Source organism: Aphis gossypii, chromosome 2, assembly GCF_020184175.1.
Source record: "Aphis gossypii isolate Hap1 chromosome 2, ASM2018417v2, whole genome shotgun sequence".
Classification (NCBI taxonomy): Eukaryota; Metazoa; Arthropoda; class Insecta; order Hemiptera; family Aphididae; genus Aphis; species Aphis gossypii.
Window position 1 is genome coordinate 50987080 of NC_065531.1, and position 16952 is coordinate 51004031.

General features: G+C 25.0%; 1 protein-coding gene across 2 annotated transcripts; it reads right to left on the minus strand.

The window, feature by feature from the left end:
* Positions 1 to 7645: 7645 nt before the first annotated feature.
* Positions 7646 to 13790, minus strand: LOC114125608 (Golgi integral membrane protein 4-like). Of its 2 annotated transcripts, none has more exons than XM_027989333.2 (11): positions 13590 to 13790; positions 13329 to 13516; positions 13075 to 13253; positions 11755 to 11880; positions 11559 to 11690; positions 11413 to 11490; positions 11298 to 11345; positions 11107 to 11208; positions 9920 to 10005; positions 9775 to 9854; positions 7646 to 9243 (listed from the first exon to the last, which is right to left on the minus strand). In XM_027989333.2, exons 2-11 carry the CDS (start codon positions 13495 to 13497, stop codon positions 9179 to 9181), a joined length of 1065 nt encoding a protein of 354 aa, XP_027845134.1. In that variant the 5' UTR covers positions 13498 to 13516; positions 13590 to 13790; the 3' UTR covers positions 7646 to 9178. The 2 variants fall into 2 exon arrangements, with proteins under 2 accessions (XP_027845134.1, XP_027845133.1); XM_027989332.2 differs by having other exon boundaries at positions 9914 to 10005; positions 13590 to 13789.
* Between the last annotated feature and the right edge of the window lie 3162 nt (positions 13791 to 16952).

The following is a 16952-nucleotide window of genomic DNA, read 5'->3' on the forward strand; positions in this document are numbered from 1 at the left end:
CGCCCCATATCCAAATTAAAATAGTTAATAAAAATCTTCTTTGATATATACAATATACATTAACCGCATACCTTCATTTTTCAATCCGTTTGATCATTCCTTTTTCTTTTACATTCTAAGCGGAGCAATGAATATTATTTTCCATTGAATTTCTGTCTAAATTTTTTTTATAATCATTTTCAACGATTATTAAAGCTAAAATATACACTCAAGGAACTATACAATGTATTATATTGTTAGATTAGTGGTTTACAAACTCTTCATCACAATACTCCCATACGAAAATAAAAATGATTTTAATTTTTTAAATATAATTTGACTATTTTCGTAATCATCGAACATTACCCGCTGCGTAAATTCATATAACATTACACGCATGACTTCCTAGAATCAGCTTTGTTCAGTTTTGTCAATTTTTGCACTTTAATACCGTTAATATTTTTCTAAGTCAACCAAACATTAAAATTGATTGATTGATCAATGAAAATTAGAATTGAGGATTATAATTTATTAACTTAGTATTTAGTCTATAACACTACAGTGAATTGAAAAATAATAAATATGTAGGCTGGGAAATGTAATTCTATATAATGGTTAATGCTACATTGCCTACATTAATAAATTTAAGTAGGAAGATCCTGTTAATTCTAATAAATATAATAAACTAATAACTGCACAAATTTCATGTCTGGTATAATTGATTATAATTTATAACCTAGGGGGAAGTGTCCTAACACCAACATTTTTATGTACTCTGTACTTGTAAACACATGTTGACAAATATATTATAATTGGCATGAGTTTCAGGTGAACTATTAAAAATAGAATTTAGTTCTAATGCAGTGTTTCCCAATGTTTTTAACACTACGGAATACTTGAAGAACTTTCGATAGGTCTCGAAACACCTAAATTTACATATTTTATTTGAACATTTATATAATAATAAATAATTGTTATAATTTATTATGTAATACACTAATACCAAATAACCAAATGTTTTAATAAATATGGAAGAGCCAAAATATATAAAAAAAAAGGTCATATTATTATATACATAAATTATAATAAATTCATATTAAAAAAAAAAATTTTGTTACAATACGATACGATGCGAGCCACAAAAGTCTATGTGTTCTAATCCGAACGCGATTTGGCCACCCCTGGTATAATTGTATAAATACTTTAAAGTTTAAACTATACTTAAAATATTTTAAAATTTTAAAATATTAAATATTATCATCTGTTGGTAAATGTAGCGACCTTATGATTCTACAACACTTTTTTATTCCTTTTTTTTTCACTAGGTTAAGGCTCGATCTATTGACAGACAATCTTTTACTAATATATTATACAATAATATGATATACATACTGCCATATTAACTGTTGTCACAATATAAGTATATTGATGTAATACTCAGTTTAATAGTTGTCGGTAAATATTTTTCTTACTTAATTTAAATTTAAAAAAATATTTCATGATATTTATATAGGTACATTAAGCTTAATATGTAACATTAAAATATATAAATAATGATAGGTCTTTAATATGTTTATACAATATTATTGAATTATTTAAACCTGCAAGTTAAATAAACATAAATTTAATTATAAATAATTTATTTATACTAATTTAAACTTAAGTACCTACTATACCTATTGGAAATCTTGAACTGTATTGACAATATCAATAATAAGTAATAAGTAATAAGTATTGTACGAAAACAATACAAGTAATAATATTTTATATCATCATTGAATTTGGTATTTATTTCTCATATAATTTTATTACTATTATCTAATATTTTATTTACATAAGCTGCATATAATTAGGTATAATCCGGCCAGTTCATCTAGATAATTGGCAACCGTTGTAATTTAAAAAAAAAAAAACAGTAGTTCAATAACTATACCTATTATATTGAAAAAATATAATCCTATTTTCCATTTTAATCCGAAAACTTTATTTTTTTCAATATAATATAGTTTTCGGACTACTGTTTTATACTCTATGAGTATTGAGTAGTATGAGTATAATTATAATTATATAATTATTGTTTATTTCGATATTGCGTGAGTTTTTTTTTAATTTTATTTTTACCATATAATAATTAACCTTCGATCGTTCAAAACACTCGGTATACCTAATTCGAAGTACAAATACTCGTGTAATTATCCTTTGCGAATCACTCTGTAAAATACATTTATAGGAGCACTCGATAATTCGAAATAAAATGCACCAACACTCAACAATTCATTCTGCTGAATTCTCACATTCTTATGAATTACTAACTAACTTCCGTTACACCCAATGTTTCATTCTGTTTAGAAATAATAATAAAAAAATATTTAACAAAACTAAATATTTATTAAGAATAATTTAAAAGATTGTAAATTTTGTATTAAATATTTAAATGAAAATTCAAATTTGCTAATTAAGTATAATATATATAAGTAGAACATAAGTTTTTAATTATTGTACGCACATGCAAGTATACAAACTTATTTAAAATTTATTACAGTTTGTATTAAACTATTTATTCAATATTAGGATCTCGTCGTCAGAAAAACAATTAAGTTTTCTAGAATAAATTTACGTCGATTGGGGCAGAATATGGTCTTGCAGCGATCATGGGCGCCCATTGGGGGGACAATATAGAGCCCTTTTCCACTCCTAATCATAAAATATTATGAACCTATAGTTAAAAAAAATATGGCATATTTACATTTGTATAATATGTGAAAATAATATTAAATCTTTACTATCTTACACATGAAAATACATTTTTATTTTGACCCCCTCCCCCCTAGCCACGGTAGCAACTAAAAGACTTTTCACATCTACAGAAGTTACAAGTGCAAATTTGAAAGTTCCTAATTCAGCAGGATTGAACACTGAAATCACGGCAAGATTGTGTATCGCTGACGTTGTGAACGTTTTAAACATATATTTTAAACCGGATTTAACAGCAAAAACGGTGATTTTTTCAACATAAGGGAATATTTAACAAAAATATGTAATAAAATTAAATTATGTTAAAATATGTAAGTAATTTTGAATATGTAAAAATATATAGCATTAACCATAGGTTAATAGTTTGAAGGATTCAGATGGTCCCAGGATGTATTTCTATAAAAGAACGTTCGATTACCATCACTCGTCACGAATATGTAGGTATATACTATACACATATTAATCCGCACCCTATTTATAAATAATAAAAATAATAAAACTTATTAATATGCAATAATACGTAAAGTAAAAATGTAAACCTTGAAACTTCAGATGCTGTGTACAAATTAAAATTTACTTTGAAAATGTAAATAGGTGAATGGTGTACCTATGTATTTGTAGAATCTATGACTTTCAACTATTATAATATGTAGTTTCGCCGAACCTATAACCCAAAATGGGTGACCGTCCCCTTTTTCAGTGAGTGGGGATCCGTAGGTACCCCAAAATACTATTTATATGCAAGTTATAAATGTATAATTATATTTAGCAAGCCGTAAAAAATTGGAGTAAACAACTGGCCGACAAATAACATACCTACACAACTTAATATTTTTTTTAGTAAGTTATAATATATCCATCGGCCATCGCCATGTATGATACAAAAGTTTATGGGTGACGAAAAATAATTTTAGTTTGGAGCCACAGTAACTCTATTTGTGCATGTCGTATTAATTCTTTGATATACTAATAGGCACACAAGTGATAAAGCACATGGAAATAAATTAATAAAACATAATATTTTAACACCAAATATCAACAATTCGTTTTGACAAATAACACACTAGCTATTAGTAAAAGTAACTGATTTGTAAATAAAATCAACGTTTTTTTACCATTTACAAACTGTACGAAGTATGTTGTATACTTGTATCTATAGGTACCTATGTTACAAGGTCAAAAATAGGCGCCAACCATAGTAGATATACAAGACTATGTAACTACTAACTATATTATTACTTAACAAGTATAATGTGTATGTTGTCATATCCTATGGTTATAATATTCAAGGGCATTGCTGAATAACATTTTCAGGGTTTTTTAGTTACTCTTCAAATATTACTTGACTAAATTGATCTACTGGACTTTCAAATTTTTAGATATTTCTATAAATAGATACCACACACCGAAACGAAGAAAAAAAGTAATATTCAAAGCATAAAAAGTCAGATTGCACAAACTGGTGAGTACTAAAATTAAGTAATAGAAAATAAAGATTAAATTACAAAAACTATAACTAGACAAAATCAAAACAATAATACTCGTATGGATAACACTTAATTGTATCAATTTATAAATGCTAAATTTATTAATAAAATTTATAACTAATCACAAAATAAAAACAAAATTTAAATATAATTATGGGGACAAAGTTTTAGAACACCAATACTTTTATATTCTGAGCGAAGCAATAAATGTACCTACTGATGATACAATTATTATATAATATGTTAGTTTCTTATCATGTGTCTATCATCACCTTTTAGAGCAGTAAAAATTATTCGATTTTAAGCTTTAAGGGTGGTTTCTGATAGCAAATTGGATCTAGTTAGTACTTAAAGGAGTTAAAAGTAAAAAATTTTATCTTCTTAATAATCAGCAAAAAAAATTAAGGAAAACACCAAACCGGTTTTCAACAAAACTAATTTATTTTATTTTAAAATTATAAACAAACAACTGTAAAAACTTGACATTTTTACCAAGTGTTTATATTATCATTTTCCATACATGATACAATTTTTTGTATCTTTTTGATCTATTTATAGGCATTATGATTTTTTTTATAATAAATGTTTATAAAGAAATATTCGATGGATCGACATTTTTAAAAATTTAATACTAAAGCCCATATAAATCGTTGTTATATCTGTAAAAAAATATTAAAAATACTTTGGCTCATTTTTTTTTTTATAGGTATTTTAAATTCAAATTTTTATAAAATTTGAAACTAGATTCTTCATAAGTCTAAAAAGATCTAAAAGAAATTTATTAACGCAATTATTTTTTATAAACAGTTGAAGTTTAAATTTAGACAAAAGTGCATATTTATAACGATTTATTATTATTCATGGGCACCTAAAAATTTTACATGGTAAATTGTAAATTTTACTATACACAATTACATTTTCAAAATATGTAGATTACCTACTTTTAAGAATTTACCCATTTATAGATAGGTACCGAGGTACCCTGAACTTATTTACACTGTTTTACGATAAGGTGGTATTGACTCAAAAGTTAATAGGTAATAATAATATCAATTGGTACTTTAACTGCAGCAATAATAAAATATACCTACTTTATGAAATAGGCTGATAGATTGTCTTCACTTAAAATCATTTCTCATGTACAATAATACTTATAACATTAAATTCAAAATTAATACATCCATTACAGTGACCTACTCAGCCATTCAACACTTACTGTACAGTATAACAGTACCTATATACAATAATATACTTGCCCAGTACTATTTTGATTGAAATACATTTTTGATTCCCAAGAAAACAAATATATTATTGAAATCAATTTTCAATGTTCTGCATATTTTAATAATGTTAGGTAATTAAAAATTATGATATACCATTATACCATCACAACTATAATACCGTGAAATTTTATTTTACGAATCAAAATAGATAATATGGAGAATAATATAGACAATGGCCGATTCCCTCGTGATTTTTTTTTCAAAAAAAATACATTATGTTCAAAAATGAGTACTTAAATAATACAAGAAATAAAAACGGTACCTAGATGTAAATGGATAAATACTTGACGAATGACGTCAATAACATTAATAGGTTATTAATTCTCAGATTAGGCCCAATAACGGTTTGAAAAATACACATGGGATTTTATTATTATATTAACTACTTATAAATATTGTCTGAACGTATATTATGTACAATCATAAGTACTTCTAAAGCTTATTGAGTCTATTCATTTACAATTTACAAATATTCCAACAATACTAATTGAAAGTGAGTAGAGCCAAGTTGATAACACTATTAGGTAGTCTTGACTCAAGATTACATGTGCATAAGATAATAGTGTGAAAAATAATTTTTTAAGTGTTCATAAACTAGGTACTTAAAATATTTTGTGCATTGCCAGTATCAACTGCTACTAGCCTATAACTTTGTCCAGCGAAAGAACGCACCGATTCTGCGCATCCACCTGCACGCACTGCCATCGAGACCGGTTCCCCTGTGGCAGAGTAACGTCTGGGAATGCGAAGAAAAACAGATTTTGGTCGGCCCGCGGCTCGTTCTCTCGATGGATAGAGTATGGTTGGCTGTAGAGATACAAACTACTGTTTGAGATCCTCCCATTTTTCTACTGTAAATCGTTTAACTAGTATTTTTGTGAAAATATTGAATTGTAATAATAAAAATATATATGATAATATTATAACAATCAAAATCAATGCCCATACCAACCAAACATTTCGGGGGGGGGGGGGGGGGGGGGGGTTGAACCCCTAAACCCCCCCTTATGTACGCCACTGCACACACTTATTCATAACAGCATGTATAAAATTCCCATTTGAAATGAACCATTTATAAATAAAACCCCATTAAATAGTAAAAAATAAAAAAAATTACCGATAATGATAAAAAAAAAAAATTCAAAGGACATCATTGGAAAGCTGCTTTCAAGCACTTCAAAATAGTATACACTATAATATCTCCGGATGTACAAATAATTTTGTTCATAAAAACCACAGAAATTAAATGAAAAAAAATCAAGGGTTTTTCCAGGACTCCTGGTAATCTAGAAAATTAGTGACTTAAAATCACCTATGTGTCAGAAGGTAGATCGTATACGATTCCAGACAAAATCCGAAAGAATAAATAAGTTGATACTGCCAAAAAAAAAAAAATTCTTAAATCGAAGAAAAATCTAAATTATTAAAAATATGACAATTAAGTATGCTCAACAATTTTAAAAGCCTAAAAATCAGAATTTTAATAAATTCTTTATTAAGAAAATAGTAAAGGGTATGCTTGATGAATTACCCTGAACATTTTTAATATTAGAACCACTAAATTAGGTTGATAAATTGGACTTATTGAGAAGTCACCTAGACTTTAAATACTTATAACTTATAAACTACTCGTCAATATTCGATGTATGTATGTATTAAAATACTTCAAAAAATATTCAGTTTCAGAATAATGAATTAAAAATGTATGTTTTCGTGGGAAAAAAACCTTAAGAGTATAACGCTAAAAAATATTTAAATATATTTTTTCAAACACATTACCTGTCTATAGATTTTGAAATAATGAGTGTTGTTCGATAAATGAATTACTCAGTACCTAGTCAGTAGGTATACAAAATTATAAACCTAAAATGATAATTTCTCAGTGTTCACACCCTCATCATTTAACAAGTAAATTATTCAAATTCTTCAATTTTAAAACTTTTTAATATAGGTATATCTACTTTAAAGGCAACAATTTCAAATTCTAAGATTTTGTATACCATTTAATGGATGTTCAGTTACATTATTGACTCTTTTTTATATAAATTATAACCACAATATTTCGCTAAAAGTTATCAAGCTGATAATTTTTAAAAACATTTTAAATGAATAAAATTCCATAAATTTAAATTGTACAAAATGTAATAATTAATTAATATAAATTTATTAATTAGCAAACAGCCAAACTTATTACATAATGTTATAAGTTTACAACACATAAAAACACAACTAACTATTATTAAATATTAAATTTGTTTAAATATTTTGGATGCTATAACGATTTGTATATTATTATTTATTACAATTACCACAGAATAGGTGCAATACTAGCAATAGATATAATACATTTAAGATGCATAAATTCTGTGCACATATAGTGTTGTTAAGAAGAAGACACTGTTTGTTTTTTTTTTTAGCCCACATGTAGTATAGACAATTCATGCAAAATTATTGTTTATGTTTTTAAGTAATCTCAGGGTAACATTTAAAATTTAAAAGGGTATGACATTGATTTGTTTGAATATTGTCATGAATTAATTTAATAACCCTGTACATTTTGTAGAAAATAATTTTACTTTTAGATTGCTCAAACCATAAAAAAAATTATTTTGCTTGAATGTATTTTACCTAATACTGCATGTGGACCAAAGAGAGAAAAAACAGTGCATTAATATTGTAAAACTATAAATGGTACCATATTACTAATATGTTCTTATACAAATAATATTATGCCACTATCGGTAAAATATAATGTTAGGTTAAATCAATAATTAATAATAATATATTATAAAATATTATATTTACTCAAGTGTTAATTTATTAATCGTATAAGAGCATTGAACTTCAATAAAATATTTATATTAATTTATAAAACACTTTTACTACTCCAAAAAGTAAATAAAAGAAATACAAATTAAAAATATGAAACAATATTATTGAAAAACCAATTGTTTTCTTTATAATGAACTGCTTAGAATCTGAAGTATAATATGATTAATATTTGAATACTAATACAAACATTTTGTAATAGTTAGATTAACATTTAATATAAATAATATAATACATTGACATTCTCTATTTACTATATTTTATAATGTTGTATTTATTTACATCAAATAAAAAAAAATATATGAAAGTATAAAACTATTTTAAAAGATCATAGAACAAAGTACAAACCACTTATATAAATTAATACTATTATTTTAGGGATTACAACCAAAATGTTTGATAATTTGAGCTGGTTGAATAATTTATGACACAATGATACATTCTTTTTTTCATTTAATAATAAAAAAAATTGAATAAACAATATCTTATAAACTGCTTATTAAATTAGCTTTTATAAAAAAAAGATCATAGATTATCCTTTTAAATAAAAAAGCAAAATACAATTAATTCTTAATAAGTATTTTAATTTTAATATTTAAGTTTTTTATAAAGAAAGGATGAGCAACTGGCGGACAGTAATAACTTTTTTCCTGGCTCGTGATACATTTTCAAATTATTTTATAACATTTTACAGTTTATTTGTATTTTATTAAGTTTTTTAGTATTAAAACATTGTAAAAATAAAAAGTTAATGTCCATTGTAAATTTTACTTTTTTTCAATGTAATTTTAAGTTGCCCATCACTATTATAAAGGTACCTACTTTAAATTATAAATAAAAATAAAATTAATTATTCGAATTTTGACGTGCATCTTCTCTAGTATCAAAATCATTTAAATCTTCATCGTCTTCTACAAAAAAAAAAATAATAAATACATAATTTAAACTTATATAAATGAAATGAAATAAGTAATTAATTTAATTAAATAAGTAGGTTTATTAAATATTCCAACTGACTTTCTGTGCATATTGTTTTATGAAATATTTAATAAAGCTTATTTAAATATTAATTTTGAAATTCATTATACATTGCAAAAACAAAAATAAGTTAATTTTTTAAAATAAGAACAATATGTGATCAACTAATATAATTATGTGACTTTTTTTGAATTTGACACAAATTAACAAATAACATTTGTTTGATAGTTATTCAAAATTAAAAACATTAAGCTACATTAAAAAAAATTATAACTCACTCTATAGACAGACTAAATATGTACATGTTAACATTATACCGGATAATAAAAATAAAATACAATATCATTTAATTTATCTTAAACAAACTTATGAATGAACTAAATTTAGTTAATAAAGCACATATTGTTCCAATTCTTATTTCTTTTTTTTTAAATAAACAAAATATAGAATACTGTTAATCTCACCATCTTCTTTGTTATGTTCTTGTTCATACTCATATTTATAGGAATTATTTTTTTGTTTTGATAATTTTTCCTCTTCATTACTAAAATGTTATTTTATTCATAAAATTAATAGAATTAAAATTGTTTTGTTTGAAATTACCTATACTTATTTAATGGATCTTTTTTAACAGTCTCTTCTTGGGGTGGAGCAGGCATAGCTTTCATGGATTCATTTCCACCAACTTGAGATTCCTAATACAAACAAAATAATAAATGCACTCTAATATTAACTAATTTTAATCAAATAATATCTAATAACAATGTTAAGGATATAATTACCTCCACTAAAGAAGGAAAAAATAAAGCAATTGGGTTGCAGATTTTCCTACCTTAATTTAAAGGACCAAACAATAAAAAAAAATTTCTTTAATTGTTTTTAAATGTTAAGCTGTTGTAGTTATAAGAAATGATTTAGTGAAAATTATAAAAAAAAATTACATGTATAATGTATATATTATAAATTAATTTTACATAATATTAATGTGTGATTTTATGTGTTTAAATAAAAGTATCAGCATTTCAAAATAACATTTAGTTTTTTAATATTTAAAAAATTAAGCATTACTCAAATACAACTTTTATAAGTACACCTAAACTTTATTACTGGTATGCAAAGCAATCGAAAACTAGCACCACGAAAATGAACACGAATATGTCTGCCGCCTGGTAATTTTCTTATTCTAGCATAGGTAATAGGTATATATTCAAATTTCAAACTGTTATTTATTTTTGATAATTTCTGGTTTTTTAATTTCGTAATTAGACTCAGACTTTCATTGATGCATTAGATAATAAAAATGGTGTGAATCAAAAGCTTACTATCAATAACAGCCATGTACAGAACAATTTATAATTTTACCCCAATAAAACGTTTTTTTTTTTTCTAATCTACCCATAAATACAATTTACCATCACACGTACTTATATTAATTATTGGTATACTATATTAAAATGTATGAGTTTTTACAAGTTCTAACCAACTAATATAATAGGTATATATATTAAATTAAATTTTCGCAAAGATCAGATTTTTAATTTTATTTAAAATATTGTTTGAAAAATCATTTTAAATCAATAGTTTAATATTAATGATAAAATTTAAAAATTAAATATAAGTGTATGGAGGATAACATATCATAGATTTTAAATTCTGTATAATAGATACACATCATTTTTCAGAAAAAAATAAAACAATAAATTAAATTGAATCCATAAGCAAAATAATGATTCCTATAAAGTATACTTTCAGACATTAGCATTGGGCATCTAAAATCAATTACATTAGTAACTTACTTGAGTTGAACTAGTTTCATTTAGTAAGACCAAAACATTATTAGGTACTTTATCAGAACTGATGTCTAAAACAATAGGTTGATTAATTGGATTGGTTTCATCCTATAAAATATTCAAACAATACTTAATACATTTAAAACAGTCAAATTTAAAACCAAAAAAAAATGTTAGATTGTTAATAAATGAATTACGTTTTCAATAGGTAATGATTTGTTTGTATTAATCACTTTTGAACTTATCTAAAACAAATAAGAATGAGTGGTTAAATTAATGGAATCAGTCAACTAAAATTAGATAGTGCTATACCATTGGTGTTGAACTCTTAGCAGTAGCCCCATCAATTGCTTGTGGATTAATGGCAGGAGTTACAGAACCACTTTTTAACTACAAAAAATTAAGAAGAATAATAGTTTAATTATAATATATATAATGATTAATTATGATAAACATACTTTTGTAACATTCATAACATCAATTGATTTCTGAATAAATTTTATGTTTGAAAATTCATTTGATTTTTGTAAGTTATTAATTTGGTCATTTTCTAAGTTTTCTTTTCCACTTTCTAATTTCACTTTTTCATTCTTAAAATAAAAATAATAAAATTATAATTGATAATATTTTCAAAATTTAAAATATATTACTGACTTTTAAATTTTGTATTTCGTTTTGTGCATCATTCAATTCTTGAGTAAGTTGTTTATTTTTCTTTTCTTCTTCAAAATATTGTAATTTCAATTTTTCCAATTCCTCTCTTAAATTTTTTTCTTCTTCCTTTAAATTATATCAAATTAACATCAGAGAAATTAGACATAAGTATCTATAGATATTATATAATAGCATTAGAACAATTAATATTTTTAAAAATTAAATTCATTTATTAAAAACTAGTTTAAAATAACAAGTACAGGTTCCATGTCATTTGGTCCGATAAATAACATAAAAAAATAATAATCAATTAAAGCTAAAAACATAATAATATAAAAATTATTGTTTTATCCAATGTTTTTGAATAGGATATTTTTGGTACATAATATTTTAACACCAAATCACAAATATCCGAGCCATTTTTTAATGAATATTACTAATAGACCAAATGACTAGGTCAACATACTAATTTTATGTTTATTTTTGACCAATACAGTTTTAACAAAATATTTTCCAAGATTGTTACTTAAAATTTATCAAGAAATTATAATACTTTGGATTTTAATATATTTATCATCTATTAGTTATAATGTACCTATCTACATTAAAGAAGAAAAATATTTTTTTATAAATTAAAAATAATATGCATAATTATGTCTCTAAAAAATAGTATATTAAAAATAATATATAACATAACATCATTAATTTCTTTGCTAACAGTTTAATTTCTATAATATGTAATATATTCTTTTCGTTTTATCTATTTTTAAGCTGTGATTGTAAGCTTATTTCAAATAGCTATTTGAATGTTAATAATAAAATAAGAAAAGTTTTTTGAATAATTCAAAAGACTGATTTGTCAAAAATGTATTGTGCTAATTTTTAAATTTTTCTTATTCAAACTTTGACAATTAACCTGTTTGCCATTGTGTAATAATGATTATTTAAATACCTAATCAGTTATATACAATTAATTACTTAATAAAAAAAAAAAAAAAATGATACTGATTAAAGTACTCATGCATAAAAATACAATTGAAATGTAAACATACTAAATAATATACCTTGTAAGTTGTAATAAACTGATCATTATTATAAGAATACAACTATAATTTCATATTTTATAACTAATAGTATAATTTTTTTCACCACAAACAGTACCTAATACATAAATTGTTCTAGGTAAGTAAACATTGAAGTATAATACATACAATAAATTAATAATAAGTTATTAAACTAACATTTATAATCAAAACTGAACTATACTTTACTGACAATATTGTTGATAATGTTTACACACGTGATAAAACTATATTCTACCTGTAATACTTCATGATTTCGTTCTAACTCATTATATCGATTCATAGAGTCGACATTTTGTTTATCACGCAACTGTTTCTCGTCTTGAATCACTGCATTAAGGTCCTCCTTGGTTTTTAGATGTTCGTGTTTTTCTTCTTCTAATGACCTCTCCAATTTGAGTTTATGTTCAACAATAACTGTGAAATCATGATATACCTACATAACTGATTACCAAATTGGTTAGCTACAGTCATGCCAAACACTGATGATACCTTGTAATTGAGATGATATAGATTCTAGCTGATGCGTGCACGATGAAGACGAATGACGGGCACCATCTAATTCCACTTGAGTTTCATGAAACACGTATAGTACGGCTGATAAAACCAAAACCATGCAAATGAATCCAATAAATCTAGTTTTGCCTCCTCTAGCCACCATGATGGAAAAAACTTTGTCACTGGAAAATGGAAATTACAGTTTATATTATAAGAATAGAGCAACACCAACATCATTTTAGTTTCTCTATCTACCTTCACAGTGTCTAAGTAGGAAGTATCTATAGTTCGAATCGGCAATATAATATATGTTTGTACACTATATTTTAATTATCTGTGATCCATATTCATCGCCTGTACACACTACTCACAAAAAAAAAATATTTAAATTAATAAAAATAAATATTTGATTTTGAGATGAACAAATATTGTCAAATATGAAATAATTAATTGTAGTTTATTTTTTTTTTTTTTATCATTATGTCGCCAAACGGTGGGAACACCAAACATTTGATTAGGTATAACCTGACGCTAATGTACTAAAATCCAAAAAGTTATTACGAGATAGCGCCCCTTGTAACGATATCTTCATAAACTACCTACGATCACCTTTGTAGTTAAAGATAATATTAATATTTAATATCTTAAATTATGGCCTTACCACAGTCCACACTCCACGTCTCCACAGTTGTTATTACTACTGAATGTCTGAATCACGGAGGTCTGAATAGATTAAATTATTTTAATTTTAGTATAGATAAAACCACTAACTAAGATAATATATCTTAGTCTGTGGATAAAACTTATCGTGTTATAAATACCATATTTATCCAGTATTGCAACTAAGATTCTTAAAAGGCTTGGGGCACGATCAATTTATTGGATCCTGAACTATGGTTGAAATCTATTTCAACACTATTCTGTGCCTGAACGGCTAATCCCTTAAGGCTTATGTACGTAATATTTGTTCACCATTCTTTTAGTACCAATAAGGATTTGTGCTGAACTTCAGTAGGTAGGACAAACTGTTGTCACAATAATAATAATAAATGATTAGCAGTTGTGTGAGTGATTGCTGTGTTTTATTTCACATATTTTATGTATTTTTAATTACGAGCTGTTATTGTTTATTCTTATTTTTTTAACTTTTATTTTGACATACGAAAATACATGGATGTTAAATAATATATATAATTATTTATTTTATAAATACGCTGGTACCTACGCTATGTACTGGCTATACACTTACAAAGATTTGTAATAATATTATTTATTTTCTAAAATTACTTTTGTTCATTCCCAACGTTACCTAGTAACAGTATCTAATATTTATATATTATTTCTATCGTCTATCGATATTAGAATAAAAGTTTCGGAAAAAAAGTATATCAACTATCTATCAATTGACAATAAAAATTCTAAAACCAAAACAACCACTCCTAAAATTATCCTTATTGAAAAAACCTTCGACTGCTCGATGGACGAATTCTATATAGATGTATTATAAATGTAAGTACAAATTAGAATAAAATATGACAATTATATTAAAATATTACAATTTTAAAATGCTCAAAGCTCACATTAAAATTAAAATAAAAACCAATGAAGTTAAAATATTATTACCTATGTTGAAGTTTGTAAATGGCCAATAGGTGAATTCATTCTATTATTACAAAGCTAACAAATAACAACATAAAATTGGATGAAAAATATTCTATTTCAGAAAATAAAATTAAAAATGGAAGTTTAAGATATCATAAATATATAAATAATATTATAAAAAATGTTAATAGATTTTGAAATAATAAGTGATATTTAATAAAAGAATCGCCCAGTATATAATATATGATAAACATTAATATTCCGATGAATTTAATTATGAATCGATCTGTGATAATAACGAACAGTAATGCACAATAAAAATAGTAAGAATGAACTAAAATAATACTTATCATTTAACTAACACTAAACCAGTGTTGGGATTCTATTTAATTTCTATTTTCAATGCTTAGAAAAACGTTTAAATATTAAACTTAACTTAATTGCTATTGACATTATTGTCATAGAGTTTTGTGTTTCGTTAATACTGTTGTCACGTTAAGACGAATAAGGACTAGCGTTAATCTATACTAAAATAATTGTTTAAAATTAAGCAATCGCCCACGACCCACCTCAGAATGTGACATGTGCGGTATATAGAATCGACGATGAATTAATTATTATTGTCGACGTATAAGAGATGTGACAACAGCTCAGTACTTTGGTCCTGCGGGGTTTGAAGACTTCAAATTGAAGTCTAGATCACTGCGTTCTAACTACGACTGACGACTTAATCTCGAGACTCGAGTAGTTAAAATAGGTTTAAAAGTATCCAATAATAATAATAACCAATAGAAAAGTAGTATAGTAAGTCAGTAGCGCGCTGATTGGCTGTCTGATGCGAAAACCCACAGAAAGCCATGCTCGTTGTTGTTTTATAATTATTATTATTGTTATTAATTTATAATGACGTTATAATATTATTATATAATATATTTCCCGGGTGTATAGATAATACTATGAATGTGAGAAAAAAATTGTTTTTATTATCTATAATTAATATATTTAGGGAAATTTATTAACACCTTAAATTATTATTATTTTACGTAGATATAATGTATGTACACTTTATGGAATCTTATGATCGAAATAATTATAAGACAAAAAACAGCCCTACAATTTGCAAACAACTATCCACTTGGGCGTAGCACGTGCGGGTGACAGCTAGTAGATAATAAAAGCGATATATTTTAATATTTATCGAGAATCTGGAACGTCGGCGAAATAGGAATGTTTAAAAAATATTATAAAACTAAAACATTTTTCGGAAAATAGAGATTCGGCGATATGAGTATGGACAGACCACTGATCATTAAACGGGATTATTCTTTTTTTGACCATACTGTCCCATTGTCAGGGAAACTTCGGACAAGACACTATTATACTGTTTATTTTGTTTAAATCCTGTTCTTTTAATATAACTATAATATTATGTTAGTTAAATGAAACAAATATAAAACAATATTACCAAAGACAAAAGTAGGTGATATAGGTTAGGTTAACTAACTTAACCTAGCTAATAAACAACAGTTTTTGCTGAACGGCAAACAATATTACTAGGGCCAATAATCATTACTATTCATTAGAATACCTAGTCAAAAACCATAAATTGCACAGTGTAATGATATTATTATGAAGTATGAACCCACACGATTAAAATCAAATTTTCATCAACAGACCTTATCTAATCATCTATCAGCCATAGGAACCATACCTCCAAAATATCTTTAAAGTTTTTGGAGATCTTTTTTGTTAAATCCGTACCAAAATTATTTGTTTTACAGTTTTTTATTTTTTATATAGGTATATATTATAAATGTGGTCACAGCTACTACAATTGTGATATAGTATAAATGTTTAATAATGTTTAGTTGCCATAATTTTTTACATAAATGTATCTACGGTTGAAAAAATTTTATTTTCATTTTTACGTTTGAATAGTTGGTCAAATTATATTTTTGTAATAATTAATATTATGTAGCAAACACAGATACATAAAACAACTATTATAATAACTTG